We start from the raw sequence: 24,902 nt of genomic DNA, 5'->3' as shown, positions 1-24,902 counted from the left end.
AGGTCCTTTACATCCCTTGTAAGTTGGATTCCTAGGTATTTTATTCTCTTTGAAGCAATTGTGAATGGAAGTTCATTCCTGATTTGGCTCTCTGCTTGTCTGTTACTGGTGTATAAGAATGCTTGTGATTTTTGCACATTAATTTGTATCCTGAGACTTTGCTGAAGTTGCTTATCAGCTTAAGGAGATTTGGGGCTGAGACGATGGGGTTTTCTAAATATACAAGCGTGTCATCTGCAAACAGGGACAATTTGACTTCTTCTTTTCCTAACTGGATACCCTTGATTTTTTTCTCTTGCCTGATTGCCCTAGCCAGAACTTCCAACACTATGTTGAATAGAAGTAGTGAGAGAGGGCATCCCTGTCTTGTGCCAGTTTTCAAAGGGAATTTTTCCAGTTTCTGCCCATTCAGTATGATATTAGCTGTGGGTCTGTCATAAATAGCTCTTATTATTTTGAGATACGTTCCATCAATACCGAATTTATTGAGCGTTTTTAGCATGAAGGGCTGTTGAATTTTGTCAAAAGCCTTTTCTGCATCTATTGAGATAATCATGTGGTTCTTGTCTTTGGTTCTGTTTATATGCTGGATTACGTTTATTGATTTGCGAATGTTGAACCAGCCTTGCATCCCAGGGATGAAGCCCACTTGATCATGGTGGATAAGCTTTTTGATGTGCTGCTGAATCCGGTTTGCCAGTATTTTATTGAGAATTTTTGCATCGATGTTCATCAGGGATAGTGGTCTAAAATTCTCTTTTTTTGTTGTGTCTCTGCCAGGCTTTGGTATCAGGATGATGTTGGCCTCATAAAATGAGTTAGGGAGGATTCCCTGTTTTTCTATTGATTGGAATAGTTTCAGAAGGAATGGTACCAGCTCCTCCTTGTACCTCTGGTAGAATTCAGTTGTGAATCCATCTGGTCCTGGACTTTTTTTGGTGGGTAGGCTATTAATTGTTGCCTCAATTTCAGAGCCTGCTATTGGTCTATTCAGGGATTCAACTTCTTCCTGGTTTAGTCTTGGGAGAGAGTAAGTGTCCAGGAAATTATCCATTTCTTCTAGATTTTCTAGTTGACTTGCGTAGAGGCGTTTATAGTATTCTCTGATGGTAGTTTGTATTTCTGTGGGGTCGGTGGTGATATCCCCTTTATCATTTTTTATTGCATCTATTTGATTCCTCTCTCTTTTCTTCTTTATTAGTCTTGCTAGCGGTCTGTCAATTCTGTTGATCTTTTCAAAAAACCAACTCCTGGATTCATTGATTTTTTGGAGGGTTTTTTGTGTCTCTATCTCCTTCAGTTCTGCTCTGATCTTAGTTATTTCTTGCCTTCTGCTAGCTTTTGAATGTGTTTGCTCTTGCCTCTCTAGTTCTTTTAATTGTGATGTTAGAGTGTCAATTTTAGATCTTTCCTGCTTTCTCTTGTGGGCATTTAGTGCTATAAATTTCCCTCTACACACTGCTTTAAATGTGTCCCAGGGATTCTGGTATGTTGTATCTTTGTTCTCACTGGTTTCAAAGAACATCTTTATTTCTGCTTTCATTTCGTTATGTACCCAGTAGTCATTCAGGAGCAGGTTGTTCAGTTTCCATGTAGTTGAGCGGTTTTGATTGAGTTTCTTAGTCCTGAGTTCTAGTTTGATTGCACTGTGGTCTGAGAGACAGTTTGTTATAATTTCTGTTCTTTTACATTTGCTGAGGAGTGCTTTACTTCCAATTATGTGGTCAATTTTGGAATAAGTGCGATGTGGTGCTGAGAAGAATGTATATTCTGTTGATTTGGGGTGGAGAGTTCTATAGATGTCTATTAGGTCCGCTTGGTGCAGAGATGAGTTCAATTCCTGGATATCCTTGTTAACTTTCTGTCTCGTTGATCTGTCTAATGTTGACAGTGGAGTGTTGAAGTCTCCCATTATTATTGTATGGGAGTCTAAGTCTCTTTGTAAGTCTCTAAGGACTTGCTTTATGAATCTGGGTGCTCCTGTGTTGGGTGCATATATATTTAGGATAGTTAGCTCTTCCTGTTGAATTGATCCCTTTACCATTATGTAATGGCCTTCTTTGTCTCTTTTGATCTTTGATGGTTTCAAGTCTGTTTTATCAGAGACTAGGATTGCAACCCCTGCTTTTTTTTGTTCTCCATTTGCTTGGTAGACCTTCCTCCATCCCTTTATTTTGAGCCTATGCATGTCTCTGCATGTGAGATGGGTCTCCTGAATACAGCAGACTGATGGGTCTTGACTCTTTATCCAGTTTGCCAGTCTGTGTCTTTTAATTGGAGCATTTAGTCCATTTACATTTAAGGTTAATATTGTTATGTGTGAACTTGATCCTGTCATTATGATATTAACTGGTTATTTTGCTCGTTAGTTGATGCAGTTTCTTCCTAGCCTCGATGGTCTTTACATTTTGGCATGTTTTTGCAATGGCTGGTACCGGTTGTTCCTTTCCATGTTTAGGGCTTCCTTCAGGGTCTCTTGTAAGGCAGGCCTGGTGGTGACAAAATCTCTAAGCATTTGCTTATCTGTAAAGGATTTTATTTCTCCTTCACTGATGAAACTTAGTTTGGCTGGATATGAAATTCTGGGTTGAAAATTCTCTTCTTTAAGAACGTTGAATATTGGCCCCCACTCTCTTCTGGCTTGGAGAGTTTCTCTGCCAAGAGATCTGCTGTTAGTCTGATGGGCTTCCCTTTGTGAGTAACCCGACCTTTCTCTCTGGCTGCCCTTAAGATTTTTTCCTTCATTTCAACTTTGGTGAATCTGGCAATTATGTGTCTTGGAGTTGCTCTTCTGGAGGAGTATCTTTGTGGCGTTCTCTGTATTTCCTGAATTTGAATGTTGGCCTGCCCTACTAGGTTGGGGAAGTTCTCCTGGATGATATCCTGAAGAGTGTTTTCCAACTTGGTTCCATTTTCCCCCTCACTTTCAGGCACCCCAATCAGATGTAGATTTGGTCTTTTTACATAATCCCATACCTCTTGCAGGCTTTGTTCATTTCTTTTTCTTCTTTTTTCTTTTGGTTTCTCTTCTCGCTTCATTTCATTCATTTGATCCTCAATCGCTGATACTCTTTCTTCCAGTTGATGGAGTCGGTTACTGAAGCTTGTGCATTTGTCACGTATTTCTCGTGTCATGGTTTTCATCTCTGTCATTACGTTTATGACCTTCTCTGCATTAATTATTCTAGCTGTCAATTCTTCCACTCTTTTTTCAAGATTTTTAGTTTCTTTGCGCTGGGTACGTAATTCCTCCTTTAGCTCTGAGAAGTTTGATGGACTGAAGCCTTCCTCTCTCATCTTGTCAAAGTCATTCTCTGACCAGCTTTGATCCGTTGCTGGCGATGCGCTGCGCTCCTTTGCAGGGGGAGATGCGCTCTTATTTTTTGAATTTCCAGTTTTTCTGCCCTGCTTTTTCCCCATCTTTGTGGTTTTATCTGTCTCTGGTCTTTGATGATGGTGACGTACTGATGGGGTTTTGGTATAGGTGTCCTTCCTGTTTGATAGTTTTCCTTCTGACAGTCAGGACCCTCAGCTATAGGTCTGTTGGAGATTGCTTGAGGTCCACTCCCGACCCTGTTTGCCTGGGTATCAGCAGCAGAGGTTGCAGAAGATAGAATATTGCTCAACAGCGAGTGTACCTGTCTGATTCTTCCTTTGGAAGCTTCCTCTCAGGGGTGTACTCCACCCTGTGAGGTGTGGGTGTCAGACTGCCCCTAGTGGGGGATGTCTCCCAGCTAGGCTACTCAGGGGTCAGGGACCCACCTGAGCAGGCAGTCTGTCCGTTCTGAGATCTCAGCCTCCGCGTTGGGAGATCCATGGCTCTCCCCAAAGCTGTCAGACAGAGTCGTTCGCGTCTGCACAGGCCCCCGCTGTTTCCCCTGTTGGTCTTCAGCTGTGCGCTGTCCCCAGAGGTGGAGTCTACAGAGACAGGCAGGCTTCCTTGAGCTGCTGTGAGCTCCACCCAGTTCGAGCTTCCCAGCGGCTTTGTTTACCTACTTAAGCCTCAGCAATGGCGGGCGCCCCTCCCCCAGCCTCGCTGCTGCCTTGGGGACAGATCGCCGCAGACTGCTGTGTTAGCAATGAGGGAGGCTCCGTGGGCGTGGGCCCCTCCCGGCCAGGTGTGGGATATATTCTCCTGGTGTGCCTGTTTGCTTAAAGCACAGTATTGGGGTGGGAGTTACCCGATTTTCCAGGTGTTGTGTGTCTCAGTTCCCCTGGCTAGGAAAAGGGATTCCCTTCCCCCTTGCGCTTCCAGGTGAGGCGATGCCTCGCCCTGCTTCAGCTCTCGCTGGTCGGGCTGCAGCAGCTGACCAGCACCGATTGTCCGGCAATCCCTAGTGAGATGACCCCAGTACCTCAGTTGAAAATGCAGAAATCACCAGTCTTCTGTGTCGCTCGCGCTGGGAGTTGGAGACTGGAGCTGTTCCTATTCGGCCATCTTCCCTCCTCCCTCAGAGTATGGGGTTTCTTTTTGGGGTGATAAAAATGTTCTAGTGGTAATGGTTGTACAACTCTTGTGAATATATTAAAAACCATTACATTATATAAATGAATTTTATAGCATGTTAATTACATCTCAATATAGACATTAAAACTTAAGAGCTAAATAAATCTTTTTCAGTGCCTTGGAGAATGGGGGTGAGCAACAACACAAACGACACATCAAGCACATTTCCAATGTCAAGGTGCACCACAGCCTAGGCGAACACCACCATCACGGAAGCTGAACAGTTCACCAACAGCAGTTCTCTCCCTCTAACTGGCATCCTCCATCACATTGACCAAAATGAATTATATCTGGATGTGAAAATTAAACATATTTATTTATGGCCACTGATGACCTTAATCCTGGAGACCATCTTACCTTGGTGCAAATAAGTGATTGGTTCTGATAATAAAAATAAGTCAAGTCCTAATTCTTGGCCGGGCACGGTGGCTCAAGCCTGTAATCCCAGCACTTTGGGAGGCCGAGACGGGAGGATCACGAGGTCAGGAGATCGAGACCATCCTGGCTAACACGGTGAAACCCTGTCTCTACTAAAAAAAAAAATACAAAAAACTAGCCGGGCGAGGTGGCGGGCGCCTGTAGTCCCAGCTACTCGGGAGGCTGAGGCAGGAGAATGGCATAAACCCGGGAGGCGGAGCTTGCAGTGAGCTGAGATCCAGTCACTGCACTCCAGCCCGGGCGACAGAGCGAGACCCCGTCTCAAAAAAAAAAACAAAAAAGTCCTAATTCTTGATACCATTTATACTTCTTTCCTAATCTCAATATGAAATGTACTAGCTCTAATTTCTTTAACTTCGCGTAAGCGCTCAGGGTTGTGGTTTTGGTGATGGTGATAGGGAGTGATATGGTAACCGGAAAGAGAGGAAGCAGCCAGTAGGCAGGGGATGATTATCTGATGGTGACAGCAATGAAACATCCCTCCAAGGTGAATATGGCAGATGCTTCTGGAAAAAAGAAACCAACTCTCAGCCTCACTTCTACCCTTCATAAAATGGAGTTGGTCCAGCTAACTTTTTTCTTTTTGGTAGAGATGGGGTTTCTCTATGTTGCCCAGGCTGGTCTCGAACTCCTGGTCTCAAGTGATCCTCGTGCCTCGGCCTCCCAAAGTGCTAGGATTATAGGCATGAGCCACCATGCTTGGCCCTATAAGTTTAAGTCTATATTCATCAGCATAACACTAGTGATGATGATGATGATGACGATAAAGTCAATCTTGCTCCCAGGGCATCTATGCACACTGGCTCTAGTGAGATACTCTCTACCTGCACCAGCCCAGTGCCAAGTAAAGTGCTTGGCATATCATATGGCTACATGTACAACAGAGAAGGGGGAGAAGAGGCAACCTTTGGAAGTTTTATCAGGTCAGTTTTCAGGGTCCTCAGGAAGCACACTGCTATAGGAATCAACTTGCTAAGCATCAGCTTTCAACTGTAGCAACGGTCACAATAACCATCGCCATCCATGAAAACAACACTTGACCTGCTCTATCAGTTCCAGGGCAGGCCCTTGGAGAAAAGGCAAAAGATTTGTGGCATGACCAGAAACTGAAATATGTTAGAAGAACATGATGAAAAACATATTCTTTCTTTCCTTGAATTTCTGCTTTTAGGAGGGTAGACTCACTGCTCTGAAATGCTATCATGTAGTTGTATATGAGAACACAGAGCCAGCTTACTAAGAAAGAGAAATGTAGTTGACTCTGACATCTGGGTGACTAAGAGGAAAAATCCTGTGAAGATGTAACCAAGAAAGAAGTGGAACAAAATTGCCTCCAGGCCCATGACAGGGACCCTTAGTCACATTTCTCCAAGAGTGCAGCTGCCATTCTCAGAAGTGGCCTGGGAATTCAGGCATCTTGAGCCAGCACTGCTGAGAACCTCAGAAGGGTGCACGAGGTTAGAAAAACAGAGATGCCTACTCACCAACCTCCCCACCAACTGCTCTCTCTGGGCCAGGTCTATCAGGATCAGAGAATGATTTAGGACTTGAGGAGCTGAAGGCCAGGTTAACCCTTTACACCTGAAGCTCAGGCTTGAGTACTCTCAGCATTCTGGCTTCCTGGGCTACACCATTTCTCCCCACCTCCTAAAAGCAGCCCCAGGCCCTCGTCTATGCTTTTAGCCTGATATCCTGGCTAGTCAGGCTGCAGGGAGAGAAGATGCTCCTAAAGCAGAGGAAATGCCCATGGGAATGGAGCAGAGACTCAAGCATGAGGAGAGGTTTCTTTGCTAGTTCCCAGGCCCATCAATGGCAAAGTCCAGGCAGAAACTGCATGTTTAGAAAAGGAAATTGTTTAACTAGCATATACCATCAATCCCAAGTTCCTCAAAAACACAACTCTGACAAATTATAGGCAACTATCTCAAGAGTTATGATTCAGAGAAAGGAATGGAATAAGGTACCTCTGGAACTTTTCTACAAACTGCATCCAGACAAAGAGGCACAGTGGCAGGCCCCTAGGGGCAGTGGGAAAAACACCAGCCTTGAGTCCAGCCCTGCCTTCTGACAACCGCTAGTTATGTGACCTTGCTCCAGTGAGGGTCAAAGACTCACTTTGTCACTATAACAGCCATAATAGCAACATGACCTACCTCCCATGATTGCCCTGTCTGGCAACAGAAGCTTAATAAATGTTTGTTCTTCCAGATCACACTTCCCTAGGTATTTGGAAGACAACCTCTCCATTCACAAGTGTGAGTCATCTTCCAGACTCCCTAGTACTATCATGCCATTCACTGACCCTATGTCAGGCACTGTACAAGGTACTGGGATATTAAAATGGAAAGACACAGTCCCTGCCCTGGAGAAGTTCAATGTGAAGGGAGATGAGAAAGTAAAAAGTGGACTCCAGGAAGGCCTCATCAGGAGGTGATATTTGAATTAAGCCTTAATCTGTTACCCACAGTAAGGGGACCTAAGGAAAAGCAAAAGAGCATTTACTATGAGACACACTGCTGGACTTTTTATACACGTAATTATAACAGCTAAAGTTACAAGCACTTCATGTATAGTAAGTCATTTAACCCTTTAACAACCCTGTGAGATGGGTACTATTAATATTTCACAGGGTTAGTTACACTTTACCAAGGAAACCAAGAAAGAGAGCAGTTAACTAGCTTGCTCCAAGTCACACGGCTAAAAAGGGGCAAGGCAAGGATTTATGCCCAGGTGGCCTGCACCAGTGCCCCAGCTCTGGGCCAGGACCCTGTACTGCCTGCAACTGTCTTCTAATTTAGTTCTCACCATTCTACAAAGTAGTGATAGTACAGTCTCTTTTTTTTCTGATCAGGAAATTTAAATTCAGAGAAATTAAATGACTGGACCAAGGTTACTCACCTAGTGAAGGAATAGAGCAGGAATGTAGACCCAGCTCTGTCTCACTCCACTGTCCACTTACTTTCTTTAACATTGATGGGGTGCTTTAAAATGCAGAGTCCCAGGCCCCACCTGCTGAACGGGAATCTGTGGGGCTGGGGCCTAGGAATCTGCATTTTAGTAAGTGCTTTAAACCAAGCTTATATGCCCTTAAGTGCAAAAATGTGTGTCCCACAGCATGTTCTCTAGGGACTTAGTGGGGTCACGACTCACCCAAGAATCAGCCTAGCTATGTGCAACTAAAAGATGGGCACTCAGCCCTTCTTCCTCCTCCCCCCATCCCATTAGCTTCTTCCACCACACAGAGAACCACTGGCCGTCAACCACAAAGGAATGTGCACACCATGGGATCCAGTGAAAGCATTTCCAATGGCTCATCTAAGCCATTTCCTCAGTCTCCAGGTGTGCTCTGTCTTCCTATATTTTAAAAGTACTCTTCCTGCCAACCACCCTGATCCCTTTGCTTGCTTTCTCCTCATTTCTAAACTCCTGGGAAAAAGAGTTTATATCAGAAGTCATATACTTGCAGTCTGCAGAAGCAAAAACATGTCTCATTTGGCCTTCCTTTTATTTTTAAATAATTTGAATTAGTTGTGAAGCTTAAGAAAGCAGGTGAATAGAAAGAAAAATTCAGATTCTAGTTCCTTTTGAAAAATGAAGCTGGGCACGGTGGCTCAAGCCTGTAATCCCAGCACTTTGGGAGGCTGAGATGGGCGGATCACGAGGTCAGGAGATCGAGACCATCCTGGCTAACCCAGTGAAACCCCGTCTCTACTAAAAATACAAAAAACTAGCCGGGCCTGGTGGCAGCACCTGTAGTCCCAGCTACTTGGGAGGCTGAGGCAGGAGAATGGCGGGAACCCGGGAGGCAGAGCTTGCAGTCAGCTGAGATTCAGCCACTGCACTCCAGCCTGGGCGACAGAGCCAGACTCCGTCTCAAAAAAAAAAAAAAAGAAAAATGAGAAAATTTGCCATCACTGTGTGCTCTCCTGTACGACAACAGTTGGCCAGAGCTGAGCACAAGTGACCCAGTTAGATGCAGCGGGCTCCCTCCATTGCAGTGCTGTGCCTCCTCATCCATGGCCTCCACCTGGTCCACTCAGCTCCAACCTGACCTCCCAATCAGCAGGTAAGTGTCGCAGCTCTCCAGCCTGCGTCCCAGCTGGAAGGGTTAGGAGGCATGGCATTGGGAACAGCCACACAAAACCTACTGGACGGCTGGGCAGGAGCAGTGCAGGGCAAAGCCTCCTGACTGCTTGAAACCTCCATCAATTCCCCTCACTGCCACAGGAAGAAAGACCTTCTGGAAGGCTGACAGCTTTTGCTCAGTCCAGCCTTCACCAGGCAACTCTCTCTAGCATCCTAAGTGCTCCTTCTCCCTCTGACCCAGTCCCATCACCTTATCCACAGAGGCTCTCTCAAAGGTCCAGGAAGGGACTGATGAGAGGTCAGTCTCTGAAGGGAGCTCTTTCTGAGGCGTGCCCCACCTCTAAGAATGAACGTTCCTATCCTAGAGCAAAAAGCCTATCTGTCCTTGTTTAGGTGACATTTCTAAATGTCTGTCTGAGACTTTTCTGCAGGCATAACTGTGGATGTGACAGTATGCCTTGCTCTTGAAGCAGGAGACAGCTGAGCCCTGAGCAAACAGGAAGAAATGGCAAGCATTTGGAGGAAAGCCTCCCATTCTGCTGAGGTTAATGTTGCCACTGAGAGGAAACGTAAACATTGCTCAGCACTCTGCTTTATAGCCGAGGTAAGAAGTCAAGATGCCCGAAAATAGGAAACCTCTCAACCACAGGAGAGAATTTCTGCTACATCTATGTTCCACTACTCTCCTAAGCAATTCTGCTCACATGGAAGTCAAAGTTAAGGCAGTGGCCTAAAGGGACAGAGAAGTTGGGAACTGGAACAGAGCTCTTATGTGTGTTCTGAGAACATGGTGAGAGCCAGGAGAGGGCCAGCAGTACAATGACAGTACAGTGACCCTACAGTGTGCAGGTGTCATCTGACTGCCCCGGGGCCAACCTGCTTACTCATCCTGCCCAGCAAACACCTCCTCAGACCCTCTTTACCTTCTTGCCAACTCCTTCCTGCACCTTTCCTCATCCATGGGCCCTGGCCAAGGACATGAGGAACAGACTGGCAGCTCCCCAGAGGAGGGCTGCCAAGAGTCTCAGCAACCAATACTGGCCCTCAGATTCTAAGGAGCTTAACAAATGCAACTAAATCAGGATGATCCTTCTCCGCATGAGACTTAGACCTCACCCTCGGCACTTGCGTCTTCTGGATCCTCCCATTAGCCCCTGTTCTTCCTGAAGCAGCGAGGAAAATTCCTGTGGAAAAGCTCCCCTGCTTCCTAGAAAGAGCTATAAGCAAAGCCCACCAATGCTGTAAGCAAAAGGCACAGACCCTCCCTGCCTAACCTCCCAACTGATCGACCACTTGCCTGGTTCTCAAAGGGATAAAAGGGCTCCTAGAAACAGACTAAGAAAAAACCTGAGAAAAAGCTATGGCCCCTTTCCTTCTATCTTCTTGATGCTGCCTCCATTCTCTCCCTTCCCCCGACCTGCACACAAAACCCAGAGCCACCGCAAGCTTCAGTAACCTTAGATTAAGTTCCTTGTAAGTACCCAAACCAAGGTTCTCAAAAATGTGAGCTTTCACCTGTAATCCCAGCACTTTGGGAGGCAGAGGCAGGAGTACTGTTTGAGCCCAGGAGTTCAAGATCAGCCTAGGAAACAAGTGAGACCCTGTCTTCACTAAAAATAAAAAATTAGCACGGTGTGGTGATGCACACCTATAGCCCCAGCTACTTTGGAGCCTGAGGTGGGAGGATCAACTTGAGCCCAAGAGTCCAAGGCTGCAGTGAACTATAATCATGACCCTGCACTCCAGCCTGGGTGACAGTGTGAGACCCTGTCTTTATAAAAAAAGAAAAGAGTGCCAGGAAGGATTTTCTCAAGACTGTCCCATTCCCTACAAAACAGTAAACCTTTTCTCCTTCACTACTTCTATACACGTCACACCTTAGATCTTTTCCATTTCAGCCCCAGGTCCAGAAAGCCCTTCAAGTAAAAATGTAGTGGGGATAGCGAGCCTGGTCAAGTGGAGAGGAACCAACATTTGTTTTGCTGGGAGGTCAGAGGATAGATGGGTGTTTTACAGGTACCCGTGAGGCTGAAATCTCCCTCAGCTAGCCACAGGAAAAGATGATTTTTCTGTTGTTGCATAATAATCAGAAAAAAAGAACTTTTTCCATCTCTTCATTGTCCACTTATCATTCCCACATCCTCTTTCCCAACCCTCCTCCTCAAAGAAAGCCCTTTAAGTCTGCTTTTCCAACCTCAACCATATTTCAGTCCCTTTTCCTGCCAGATGGTCCTTCTCCACTTCAGTGCAGATCCTGCAGAAGTCGAAAGCTGGGTTTAAACACTTCCTGAAAGCCTGAATTGGAGTGAGGGCTTGTTAGGCAATTCCAGGCCAAAGGAAATCTGGTTGTTTCTCACATAGTTTTAAAAACCTAGACATGGCTGTTTCTGCCATTCTGGAAACTCAGCCTCTCAGCAAGTGGCTTATCCTAGCTCTTTCAAGACTATGGCACCTACTCTGCCCAATGTCTTGTCACCACTTGGAAAAAGAAGGCAGATTGGAAGCCTGATCCACAAAAACCCTGCTCCTGGGGACCAAACACTGCCCTCTTTCGCTCTGGCAAGGAGAACATGGTGGGTCCTGCAATTGCGACGATCCAGAGGCCACAGTCCTATCTCACAGCAGCACCTTCGCTCTGGCCAGCCACATCTCACTGGATGACATTTCCTGCACATGCCAGGAATGTTCATGCCGCCAAGTTTTGTTCAACTAATTCCTTTGATCTTCAGTGTCCCTTGCCCTGCATTCTTTCTTAAATATCCAGTTCAAGTGTCAACTTCTTCCTGACTCTAAGTCTTGACCTCCTTCTCACCCTTCCCACACTCTCTGGTCTAGCTAAGCTCAACATGACTGATGGCAAGATGCCTCCTCTGCTCTAGAAGAAACTTACCATCCACAAGCTGCACCTTCTCCAAGGAAGGCTGGGAAATAATAAAGGCTAAAAGCACTGGGTAAAATCCTAATACCTCCGTTTTACCACAGATAGTTTAGGGGGACTACCCCACCTCTATAATGAGAACACAAAGACCAATGAGAAGCCATTTACAAAGAACAGTGGGTACTCAGAGCCCAGTGGTACCGGAAGTCTCTGGGCTGGGGTTTAGCTTTCCCTCCAGCTCTCAGCTTCAACACCTCCTCCCTCATCCTCACTCTTTTAGCTGCCTCTGCTTCCGATTTCACTAAGAACAGATCCTCAATGAGCTACACCCATCACATGTACTCCCTACCAGCATCATGGTTCCTGTCAACCCATCTATTCAAAACTCTCAAAACCATAGCTCCCATTACTAAAAGTAAAAGCCCAAATCTTTACAATGACTTATAAAGCCTTCCATTGTCTGTGTCCCTTTTATATCTCTGGCCCCATTTCAACTATTCTTTCTCCCTCACTCTCTCCACTCCAGCCACACTGTCCGCTTACCATGCGCTCAAACACACCAGATGAGTTCCTACTCCAGGGCCTTTACACCTGCTGTACTCTGTAACTAGAACAGCCTTCCCCAGATAGGGTGAACAGCGGTTGGGCTCCACAGTCCAGGCCCATCTCTAGTCCCCTCTGGCCTTCCCAGTGAAGGGTCTAACCCACTTACAGCAACCACAACCACTCAGAATTTTCCAAAGGGGTCCTCCCCCTGTGAAAACCCAAACGATTCTGGGCACGAGTGGCTTCAGCCCAATAACTCAATTAAAATTGCTCTCTGAAAAGCTTATAAGACCGGGCCCAGTGGCTCATGCCTGTAATCCCAGCACTTTGGGAGGCCGAGGCGGGTGGATCACCTGAGGTCGGGAGTTTGAGACCAGTCTGACCAACATAGAGAAATCTCATCTCTACTAAAAATACAAAATATAGCCAGGCATGGTGGCGCATGCCTGTAATCCCAGCTACTCGGGAGGCTGAGGCAGGAGAATCGCTTGAACCCAGGAAGCAGAGGTTGTGGTGAGCCAAGATCGTGCCATTGCACTCAAGCCTAGGCAACAAGAGTGAAACTCCATTGCAACAAAAAATAATAATAATAATGGCTTTCCTATTATACACTGCAAAGGTACTTTCTCTGGGCTTAATGAATTCCAGCACCTTCCTTTCCTGATGTCTACTGTTTTGGACACTGCTGATCAGCCCTCCCTGAAACACTGTAATGTAATTGACTCTCAATCTAGAGCACCACCGCCCCCCTCCCCAGAGTGTGAAAGATGTTTATGTTCATTAAAAGAAGACACAGGTTAAGAAAGGCTGGGAAGTAGTACAGGAAAACTAAAGAAAGAGAGAGGTGAGGGCATTTCATTTACCTATTTACTGGAACCCCTTGAGGGGATCTTCCCAGCCAGGCCCCCATGCTGCTGTGCTATGCTCTGGTCCTTGCCCTTGAGCAGCTCCCCACCCTGTCTGAGATGGATTAAGTAAAGATTCTGGTACAATGTAATAAGAGCTGTGATAGAAGTATGAACACAGAGCTCTGGGAGAGAGGAGAAAGGCATCTAATCAGGTGGAAGGATGGATGCTGGGGAGGATTTCTAGAGGAGACAGGAAATTACACTGGGCTGAGTCTTGCAGGATTGGAAGAGATAAAGGCAGAAGAAAAAACAAGTAGAAGAAAAACCATGAGCAAAAGCCAAGATCTTGCAGCAAGTAGAAATTTCTTAGAAGGAAACAAAAAGTGATAACCATAATGAAAAACACTGACAAATTAGACTACATTAAATAAGAACTTTGTTCATTTAACAAATGCCCTAAAGAGAGTGAAAAGCAAACCTACAGAGTATAAGACAATATGCTCAGTAGACCATCCAACCAAGAACTCATATCCAGAATATATGAGGAACTTCTACAAATAAATAAAAACCAACTCAAAAGAAAAATGGCAAAAGAATAGAACAGATACTTCACCAGAGAGGATACCCAAACTGTGAAGAGATATATGAAAAGGTATCCAACTTCATTAGTCATCAACAAAATGCAAATTATAACTGAGATGTGATACTATTAACATACCCACTGGAATGGATAAAATGAAAAAGAAATACCTACTGTTGGCAAGGATGTGAAACAACTGGAATTCTCAAACACTAACAGAGGAAGTGTAAATCAATACTACCACTTTGGAATAACGCTAGGTATTACAACTAAAGCTAAATATAGGTATACCCCGTGACCCAGCAATTCCTTTCTTAGTTTTATACCCATCAGAAATGCTTACACATGTGTATTAAAAGACAAGTATGAGAATGTGCATAACAACACCATTCATAATGGCTATAAACTAAAAACTCAAATGCTCATAATCAGAAGAGAAGGTAAATTTTGGTATTTTACATAATGATTACTATACAGCAACGAGAATGAACATCTACAGCTACACACAACATGGATAAATATCTCCATTATTCTGAATAAAAGAGCCAGAAACCAAAAATACATACTAGATGAGCCTATTTATAGAAAACAATAAAACCCCAAAATAAATCTATGCTATTAGAAGTCAGGAAGACTGGAGGGAGATTCTGGGATATTGATAATAGTCTGTTTCTTGATCTGAGTGTTGGTTACATGGGTTCAGCTGTAAAAATTTGTTGACTTGGATACATGTATATGTTCGTGTTGTATGATATACTTCATTAAAAAGTTTTAATTGCCGGGCGCGGTGGCTCAAGCCTGTAATCCCAGCACTTTGGGAGGCCGAGACGGGCGGATCACGAGGTCAGGAGATCGAGACCATCCTGGTTAACACGGTGAAACCCCGTCTCTACTAAAAATACAAAAACTAGCCGGGTGAGGTGGCGGGCGCCTGTAGTCCCAGCTACTCGGGAGGTTGAGGCAGGAGAATGGCGTAAACCCGGGAGGCGGAGCTTGCAGTGAGCTGAGATCCCGCCACTGCACTCCAGTCCAGGCGACAGAGCGAGACTCCGCCTCAAAAAAAAAAAAAAAAAAAAAAAAGTTTTAATATAGCAAGCAGGATACAGAGCTCAGCAGATTTGGGAAAATTAGATCCACAGAGCGAAGTTATTAAGAAGCAGTAGAGAGGCCAGGTGCGGTGGCTCAAGCCTGGAATCCCAGCAGTTTGGGAGGCCGAGGTGGGTGGATCACTTGAGGTCAGAAGTTCGAGACCAGCCTGGCCAACATAGTGAAACCCCTGTCTCTACTAAAAATACAAAAATTGGCTGGGCATGAAGGCAGGTGCCTGAAATCCCAGCTACTCAGGAGGTTGAGGCACGAGAATCACTTGAACCCGGGAGGTGGAGGTTGCAGTGAGCCAAGATGGCGCCACTGCACTCCAGCCTGGGCAATAGAGGGAGAATCAGTCTCAAAAAAAAAAAAAAAGGAAAAAAGAAGCAGTAGAGGGTAACTGTGGAACTGCAGATCTTAGATCATTAGGGCTCAATTTGCTTTTGGAGGAAAGCCTCTTTTTCCTCAAATTTGGAAGTAGGAGAAGAACGCACACTTATATAGCCAGGCTCTGCTGGTTCTATGCATGTATTTAGCTTGTGTAATCTTAGTTACAACTACATGAAATAGATGCCATTATCTCTATTTTATGGATGAAGAAGCTGAGGCTGAAAGGTTAAGTAATTTGCCTAGCGTTTCATAAGTAGCAGAACCCAGAGTCTGGAAAGGTTGGCATGAGGCTCTAGAAGTGACACCAGAATACATTAGTCCTTTGGGCTCTGTCACATCTTGTGGCAGGAAGCCACCCTCCATCCCAAGTACACCCCTGCAGCCCCACTCTATCTGGATAAAGAATTAGAAAAGAGGCGGGGCATGGTGGCTCATACCAGTAATCTCAGCACTTTGGGAGGTCAGGAGTTCGAGACCAGCCTGACCAACATGGTGAAGCCCCATCTCTACTAAAACTACAAAAATTAGCTGGGCATGGTGGGGCACCTGTAATCCCAGCTACTTGGGAGGCTGAGGCAGGAGAATTGCTTGAATGTGGGAGGCAGAGGTTGCAGTGAGCTGAGATCGCACCATTGTACTCCAGCCTGGGTGACAGAGTGAGACTCTGTCTCAAAAAATAAAATATAAAAAAAAATATTAGAAAAGGATATTAGCAGAAGGTCCAATGACTGGCCCCTGAATTCAGGTTGTCAAAAATCCCATTTTTCTTTAAGCCATCTAGTTCAGAGGGCCCTGAGTCAACAACAAAGAAGCATAAGAGATGCCTATCATCATTCTTCCCCACCTAGGGAAAGGGATTCACACACACAGACCCTGGTCAAACGAAAACCTTCCCCCTAACAAGGCAGTCTGCTGGAGCTGAGACTGCAGAGAAAGACAGTCTGTCCATCCACCTGCCCAACTCCTTTAAAGGCCATGATGACGACAGAACTTGCCTCTTCTTCCTCCTTTAAACAGAGCAAGTGCTACTTGGCAGTTTCAGGTCTGTGCTTCTCAGACTGTGTGCTGAGGTGCCCCAGAGCACCATGATGAACTTACAGGGATGCTGCTAAATATTTTAAATTTTTGAGGGAAACAGAGCAACACTCAACATTTGTTGAACACCCCATGAGTTCACAGCTTCAACAACAGACTGCATTACATTCTTTTTGATGACGTCATTTCTTTCTGAGGCTGGGTTTTCAGCAGTTGCTGTGATAAAAAGCAAGTACCATGTGAAAAGCCATGTGGAACAGGAAATAAGGATGGCACTAATCAATCTGGTTCCAAGGTCTGATATGCTATGCTGTACCTAGTACATTCCATTAGTAAGTAATTGTGGTTATTTAAGAATGGAATATAAATATTTTTCCTTTCAATTTCTGTATATCATTTTTTTTCAGATGGCTACTCAGATGTTGGGATATAAATACTTAATTGTTTAAACCTACTTAAGGCCAGGCATGGTGGCTCACCCCTGTAATCCCAGTACTTTGGGAGGCCAAGGCGGGTAGATTACCTGAGGTCAGGAGTTTGAGATCAGCCTGGCCAACATGATGAAACCCTATCTTTACTAAAAATACAAAAAAATTAGCCAGGAGTGGTGGTGCTTACCTGTAGTCCCAGCTACTAGGGAGGCTGAGGCAGGAGGATCACTTGAACCCAGGAGGCGGAGGTTGCAGTGAGCCAATTGCACTCCAGCCTGGGCGACAGAGTGAGACTTCATACAAAAACAAACAAACAAACAAACAAACCTACTTAAAAAAGAAAACTTAAGTATTTCTTTTCGGCTATGAACACTGTAAAAAAAAAAAAATTACTGAAACACTAAGGCCCATGAACTAAGAGAGTCTGCGAGTCTCTGCAGCAGGTGTTTTTAAGTCTCTGTTCATGGAGCCAAGAGGAGTTCCCAGGGCAGGCCCAACCCAGCCCCAGAAGTGGGCAGGAGTCAACATTCAGGCCTGTGGCAGCACACTCAGGCTTCCCAGAGTGGCTGGTAGAACACCCCCTCTGCCCACACGGCAGTGCCTGCACACCAGTTATCCCTCAGCCCAGGCGTCTGCACACCCGCATCAGCCTCAGCCTAGGCTCCCAGGCTCCCCTCTGAACTCCCTCCCTGAAAAGCTCTACTCAGCTCCAACCTCATGAATAAAACCCAAAGCCAGCCCAGAAGCCTGCTGGCCAGCAGGGGCCTTCCACGCTCGCTCAGACTCGGGCAATGTCCACAAGCCAAATCATTAATCCAAAGAGACAGGGAGCGATGGGAACCAAGGAGAGGGCTTCCACTGACAGACCATCCACTGGAAGGTCAACTCAGGCTTTCTGGGTGAAGACCTGCATGAAAATACCTTCTTTTTTCCCATGGGGTTTCTTGCCAGCTATACTCCTTCCCTCCATTCTTCCTTGAAGTCATAATCCTGTGTTGGTGACATCACAGTTGTTGACACAATAGCCAACTGTTGTGATGTCACAGGACTCAACTTTTGTCATTTTAGGTGGGGGTGCTGGGGTGGAGAATGTGACAGAGGACAAGAATACAGTTATAGAACTGCAATTCGCTTTTTCATGCTAATTTCCCTGATAATGAAGGGCAGTGACTCAGAAAAGGAAAGGCAAGCCTCTGGCAGCAAGGCTGTGTGTAGATTCGTCTATACCAAGGGAAGGATGGTGGGGAGGCAGGGAAGAGACAAAAGAAAAGAATTTCGAATTCCAGGATTGGCCAAATATGAAGATGCTCTCAGTCTGGCCAAGTCCAGGCAGGACCTTCTCTTTCCCTCACCTATCGCCTGATCCCAGAGTAAGGAGAGGCTCCAGGCCGGAACGCTCCCTGGAAATGAATGTGTAGGAGGTGGTATTCTGTTGTGGACTCCAAACTGGCCGAGGGACAGACTGTCAGTTTGGACTGCATGCTAAGGACAGTGGGCAGGATGGAGAGGGCACTCAGAAATGAAGCATGTCGCAGAAGAAATGGCGGAAGGAACTGAGGTTTACCTGGAGAAGAGAAGGCTGTGAGCGGGCAGGCTGATCGCTGGCTTGGGAATCCGGAAAGGCTCTCGTGTGAAAAAGGGATTAGATGTGTTTTCTAGGGTCCCCCAAAGAGACCTCAGAAAATGAGAGACCCAGAGAGGCCAAAATGAGGAAGAAGTTTTAATTCTTAAATTCCATTTGGAGACTACAAATTCTTTTTAATTCCTTATTTCTCAATTTACAGAATATGTTCCAGAGGACAAGGACTGTGTTGTTCATCACAGTATTCCAGAACTTAAAAGGAACTGGCACATAATATTCGTCAAAAAAATGAACAAACGGGGCAATGACAATGGTCTTGTGAAGCTGCTGCTATTTACAGGGACTCACTCATTCCGCAAGTATTTTTGCACCCCCTACCACACTCCACTCAGTTACATGCTGGGAATACCACAGTAAAGGCAGATAAGGTTAGTCCATTCCCTTGCCTTTGAGATGGGCATGGGTGGCACCTAAGGTCGCTTTCAATACTAAGATTCCTACATTCGTAGAGTTGACTAAAAAGTTTAAAACTGGGAGGAAAGAGTACCCTAAGGGCGAAAGATTAACCCTCCCTTCTACTATTACCACTAGAGATCTGGTAATGAAGGGCGGTGACTCAGAAAAGGAATGGCAAGCCACTGGCAGCAAGGGTGTGTGTAGACTCATCTACACCAAGGGGAGTTGGGAGGGCAGGGAGGGACAAAAGAAAGAGATCTAGATCGAGCTGTTGCTTCTTTCTGAGCTGGGAGAGGCCTCTGGGTGAGAAAGCACTGCCAGACCAGACCAGAGCAACCGGCTGGGCCCTTATTCAAGTACCCCTCCCCACCCAGAGACAAAGTGGGCTCCCTCAACCCAGCAATAAAATCTGTATGGCCCAGTTAGGTAACATACGGTATTATATATGACCTCATTTCCCTCAAGCAGTATGTATGTATGTATGTATGTATGTATGTATGTATTTATTTATTTATTTATTATTGAGAGACTAGGTCTTGCTCTGTCTCCCAGGCTGGAGTGCAGTGACACAATAATAGCTCACTGCAGCCTCAAACTTGGGCTCAAGTGATCCTCTTGCCTCAGCCTCCAGAGTAGCTGGGACTACAGGTGCGTGCCACCACAGCCAGCTAAGTTTTTTAATTTTTTGTAGAGATAGGGGTTTTGCTATTTTGCCCAGGCTGGTCTCAAACTCCTGGCCTTAAATGATCCTCCTGCCTCCCAAAACGCTGGCATTACAGGTGTGAGCAACCGTGCCTGGCCAAATGTGCTATTTTCTAATGTGGTTTGTAAACTGGTCAGGAAACAATTCCCAAACAGGAATCAATCTACCATCAGGTGAGCAGACCCCTTTAACTGTGTAACTGCAGGTATGACTAGCAGGCTAGGCTATGGTCACAGCTTATACTTCCCCCTTTTCCCAAAGTCCTCAATCTCCCTGCAGGAAGCTTGGGGAATGTGCCTCCTGCCCTCTTCTGGACCTGCCAGCATGCTCACCAAGCACACTAAAGCCACCCACATCACAGCTGACTCATGCCATCGCTCTCTGTAATGAGGTATGACATGTTTCTAAGCTCTTGTATATTTTCATATTTGTAGCCTACAATTAGGCATTTTTGAGGGATGTAGCTGACTAGGGTTTCTGTTCAGTGACCTATAATTATACACTCAGGCATCATGGTCAATCCAGGCAACCCTCAGGCCTGCAGGCACTGTGAGCTACAACCTCATGGAGGAAGCCACTTGGCTCGAAGAAGCTCCAGAGACTACTGTAGAAATGTGGCTTAGAAGGGCCACACTGCCCCTCCTTGCAGCTCTTGGAGGCACTCCCCCTATGTCCCCTTTATCCCCCTTATCACTCACTGCCTGGCTCAGCAATGCCTGCCAAGCCCAAGTGCTGACACATTTGTGTATCTAGTGCCAGCAGAGGACCACTTTGAGGGACACAGTCTCCGTTGCCAAGGTAACAGCAATGTAAAGCAACTTCTTTTTTTTTTTTTTTTTTTTTTTGAGACAGAGTCTCATTTTGTCACCCAGGCTGGAGTGCAGTGGCACAATCTCAGCTCCCCACAACCTCTGCTTCCCAGGTTCACGTGATTCTCGTGCCTCAGCCTCCTGAGTAGCTGGGATTACAGGCACATACCACCACTCCCGTCCAATTTTTGTATTTTTAGTAGTAACACGGTTTCACCATGTTGACCAGGCTGGTCTCGAACTCCTGACCTCAAGTGATCTGCCCGCCTCGGCCTCCCAAAGTGCTGAGATTACAGGTGTGAACCACCACACCCGGTGGTTCTAAAAACTCCCGTAAGTGTCTCATCTTAGAAAAAAGAGGTCACACACCCCCTGCTCATGGGACCCTGCAGTCAGCGGCTATGCCTCTGCTCTGAGCCAGCCTTTTTGCCACCTGCTGCAGTGGGCCCACACTGATGCTAATCCTTCCCCATGCAAATGCCTACCGCCCAGCTTTACCACTATTTCCCTGGCTGGGGAAGAAGGGCTGGTTTAGCACAAAAAAATCTGTCCCTTATGACGTTTCACATATACATTTGGCTCCAATAAAACTCATTTCTTGGGCCAAGTGCAGTAGCTCATGACTGTAGTCTCAGCACTGTGGGAGGCCGAGGCAGGCAGGATCACCTGAACCCAGGAGTTCAAGACCAGCCTGGGTAACATAGTGAGGCTCCATCTCCACAAAACATAAAAAAGAAAGAAAGGGGCAAAAAAAGTCTTCTTCTTTTTTTTTTTTTTTTTAACAGCGGCTCAAATCCAGGCATTTAATCAAAGAGATTGCCAGTAGCCCACCTTGTATATCTGTGAAGTGCAAATGTGGCCCATGCTCAGAGCAGCATCTGCATTAAGTATGAGCCCAGTATCTAAACTACAATTACTTTGCAAGTTTCCCTTCTTCCTCAATGCAAAGTACTTTAGAGTATACTTTTCAAAAACACTTTCTACCAATAAGCCCAAGAAGATTAAATGCAAAAAGTATCTTCTCCGTTTCACAAAAGAGGAGGCTGGGGCTCAGTAGGGCTAAGCGTCTTGCCCTCAGTTCACTCAATTAGTAAGAGCAGAACCAGGTCCAGAATTGCTCTGCAATCTCCATAAATCAACAATTAGTAGTCATTACTTCACAGAGACATTGTAAGGATAAATGAATTAACATATGTAAAGTGCCTGGTATACTGTCCGGCTCATAGTTAGGACTATGTTATCATTATTAACAGTATAATCACCACCACCCAGAATCCTCAATTCCAAAGCTACAGCTCTTTTCCTTCTATCCTGCTGTCGTTTTGCAAAGACTGCTCAGAAAGTAGTTTCATCTCACCTTGCGTGAGTCCAGACCTAATCCCTGTAGTCAGTCTATGGAACCCAGAACTCACTGGGCTTTCTTTCTTTTTTTTTTTTTTTTTCTAATTTATTTTAAAAATCTTTTTATAAGCAGGGTCTTACTCTGTCACCGAGGCTGGAGTGCAGGTGCATCATTATAGCTACTGCAGCCCTGAACTCCTGGTTAAAATGATCCTCCTGCCTCAGCCTTCCCAAGTAGATGGGATGACAGGTGTGCACCACTGCACAGACTATCTTGCCACTCCACGAACGATTCCACACTTGTGTGCACAGGGAAGTACACACACCCCACCTTTTCTGCCAGTCTGACACTCATCTCCTAGCCTCTCTGATGGCACTTATGCCATGTTAGACACCTTTCTGTAGTTTGCCCTGCCTGCAGTACATGACCTTCACTTAGATCCAGCTCTTCATTCATTTAGTTTCTTTCTTCAACAATCATTTCACAAGCACCTACCCTTTACTAAGCCCCGTACTAGAGGCTTTTCCTTGAAAACTTATCAAATGAAACGTGCAGGAGCAGCGGGATGCACAAGGAATGGTGACAGCACGAAGGTGCCAGAAAGTAACCGTCAGCGGGCAGCACAAAAGATTTCAGAGGAGGCAAAGCTAAAATGGGTTTTAGAGCAACTAGAGTGCTCTCAGCAGACAAGGGGAGAAAAGGACATTCATTCCATGCTATGGGTAACAGTGTGTACACAGGGATACAAAGCAGAGTCATATAGAGTATGGGGTGTACAGTCTCACACTACCAGCATGCAGGGGCTGTGTGTGTGCACATGTGTGTTACTGTGAGGTAAGGAATATATATACACATATTCCATATATATAATAAGAATATATATCTATATATAAGGAATATATATATACACACACACATACATACACAGAGAGAGAGAGAGAGAGAGAGAGGAGAGAGAGAGAGAGAGAGAGCACCTTCTTCCCAGTTCTGGGCACAGCTTCAAAAACCCTTGGCATTTCCCAAGGGATGGGGGTGAGAGAAGCCTACTTTGTGATTTATAACAAGTCCCTCTACTACACCTGAATTTATGCTAATGAAGTGGGGATTTCTTTCTTACAGTTCCAGAGGCTGGGAAGTCTTAAGACTGATGGCTGACTCTGGTGCCAGCCTTCTTGCTGCATCATCCCATAGCAGAAAGGCAGAAGGGCACAACAGCACACACAAAAGAGAGAGAAGGCAGGAGGGGCCGGACATGTTTTTATCAGAAATGAACTCTAGCAATGATGGCATTAATCCATTCATGATTAATTGGGCCCTCATGACCCAACCACTCTGAAGGGTCCTACCTCTTAATACCATCACAATGGCAATCAGATTTCAACATGAGTTTTGGAGGTGACATTCAAAACATGGCATGCTGACGTCGTGAAACCTCCATAAATACCTGAAACTTCTGAATTCAGAGAGCTCCCAGGTTGGTGAACACATCAAGGTGCTGGGAGGGTGGTGCACCCTGAGAGGGAATGGAAGCTCTGAACATATACATACACACACACACACACCACACACACACACACACACACCCTCCCAAAACTTTGCCCTATGCATCTCTTCCATTTGGCTGTTCCTGGGTTATATCCTTAATAATAAACTAATAGTAACATAATACTAATAGTAGGGTTAATAGTAAGTCAACTGTTTTTCTGAGTTCTGTGAGCCATTCTAGCAAATTACCAAACCTGAGGAGGGCGTTGTGGGAACCAATCCTTCCAACTTTACAGTGAGTTGGTCAAAAGTATGGGTGGCTCAGCTTGTGATTAGCATCTGAAGTGGGAACAGTCTTGTCCCTACTTAACCTGTGGAGATTATGCAGGTAGTGTCAAAATTGAATTAAATTGTAAGAAACCCCAGTCGGTGCCCAGCAAGTTTGGCAAACTGGCCAATGCAAGAGAAAAAACCCCACACATTTGGTGTCAGAAGTGTTGTGAGTAGCAATGTATCATACTAATAGTAGAATGAGTGTGAGAGTGGGTGTGTGCACGAGACAGAAGGAAACAGAGAGAGAGAGAGAGAAATTAGATTAGATATGGGATGGTGCAAAATGAGGCTAGAAAGGCAGGGATAGGCCTTGAGTGCCATGACCAGGAGACACCTGGGCAGCTCCAGCGTTCCAGCAACCTTACACACTGAAGCCTCAAGGGCATCTCCCTCCAAACCGCCTGAGGGTGGGAGGCAGCTGGGACAACAAACATCAAGCCTGCCTTTCCAGGGGTGAGTGGCAATCCCGACTCCTTGGGTATGCTTACCGCACACCAGTTTTCAATGCAAAATCCTTTAACAACTGTTTTTTCTCTCTTTCTGTCTTTCCTTCCCCTCCTTCTAAAGAAAAGCTGTTTATCCCTCTTCTCATTTCTGCCCCGCTCTGAGCCCTGAGTTTTAGTGCCAGTGCTTTTACACAAATCCAGCTTTACATCTTCAGTGAAATATAATTTCATAGGAATGTAATTCTGGAATGATCTCATTGAAAAAGCACATCCAGCAAAGGCCATGAACAGACTTCAGGCCAGCCCATTCACACCCAGAGCCAAGAAGATTGCAGACCCCTTTCCCTTAAATGGAGAATGTGCCTGGGACCCAAAGCAAAGCACACCAGCTACCTAGGGATATTCTCCTGCCTACAGCCAGCCAACCTGCCTGCCTGCAGACCACAGCCAGGGCCCACAGCAGCGACCACCATGAGCCACTCTGGCACCATACAAGGACAGACTCAAGAGGGCATCCAAGCAAACAGGCCTCGCCGCAGAGACGTTGCCTCTGGCCCTCGGGAGGGCTCTGGCTCCACGCCATTAAACATTCACTGAAAATATTAACACTCCCCTGTCATAGCCCCATCGGAGACAGAAGAGTATCCAGAACTCCAGCTGCTAAAGATCCTCCCCACACCTACCTGCCTTCCTAACTCTCTGAAACCCAATTACCATCTGACCCTATTGAGAGAGAGTCAGAAAGTGGGGCATTTGATTCTGAAACTAGATGTCAAAGCCAGGCCCAGCCCAGTCCAGCAGAGCTGAGGCGGAGCAGAACTGGGGAAGAAATAATACAGTCTGATGGACGCTCAAATGATCCTGCTGAAAAAAAATCACCAAGTTGGAATCTCTGGAAAAAAAGTCCTCGTTCCAAAT

General features: G+C 45.7%; 1 protein-coding gene and 1 long non-coding RNA gene across 13 annotated transcripts in view; one reads left to right on the top strand and one right to left on the bottom strand.

Annotated features, from left to right (window-relative positions):
• DENND2B (DENN domain containing 2B) overlaps positions 1-24,902 on the bottom strand; it is a 184,667-nt gene that overhangs the window by 61,485 nt on the left and 98,280 nt on the right. For 6 of the 12 annotated variants that reach the window (XR_004436005.1, XR_004436004.1, XM_033206348.1 and 3 more), the window contains exon 1: positions 17,750-17,820. The exons of the other annotated variants lie outside the window; for them this stretch is intronic. Coding sequence is in view for 4 of the 6 variants with exons in the window: in XM_033206348.1 (XP_033062239.1) it covers positions 17,750-17,814 (65 nt within the window). In the remaining 2 variants the exon portion in view is untranslated. Of the gene's footprint in view, positions 1-17,749; positions 17,821-24,902 lie in introns of those variants that run through there. 12 annotated transcript variants of the gene reach the window in all.
• Positions 17,821-19,954, top strand: LOC117080912. Its single transcript, XR_004436007.1, has 3 exons — positions 17,821-18,198; positions 18,613-18,838; positions 19,849-19,954. It is a non-coding gene; the product is annotated as an uncharacterized LOC117080912 (long non-coding RNA).

This window comes from Trachypithecus francoisi, unplaced genomic scaffold (genome assembly GCF_009764315.1).
Source record: "Trachypithecus francoisi isolate TF-2019V2 unplaced genomic scaffold, Tfra_2.0 Lachesis_group8, whole genome shotgun sequence".
NCBI classification, from domain to species: Eukaryota; Metazoa; Chordata; class Mammalia; order Primates; family Cercopithecidae; genus Trachypithecus; species Trachypithecus francoisi.
Note: the sequence above shows the minus strand (reverse complement) of the source record. Positions and strands in the feature narration are given on the sequence as shown.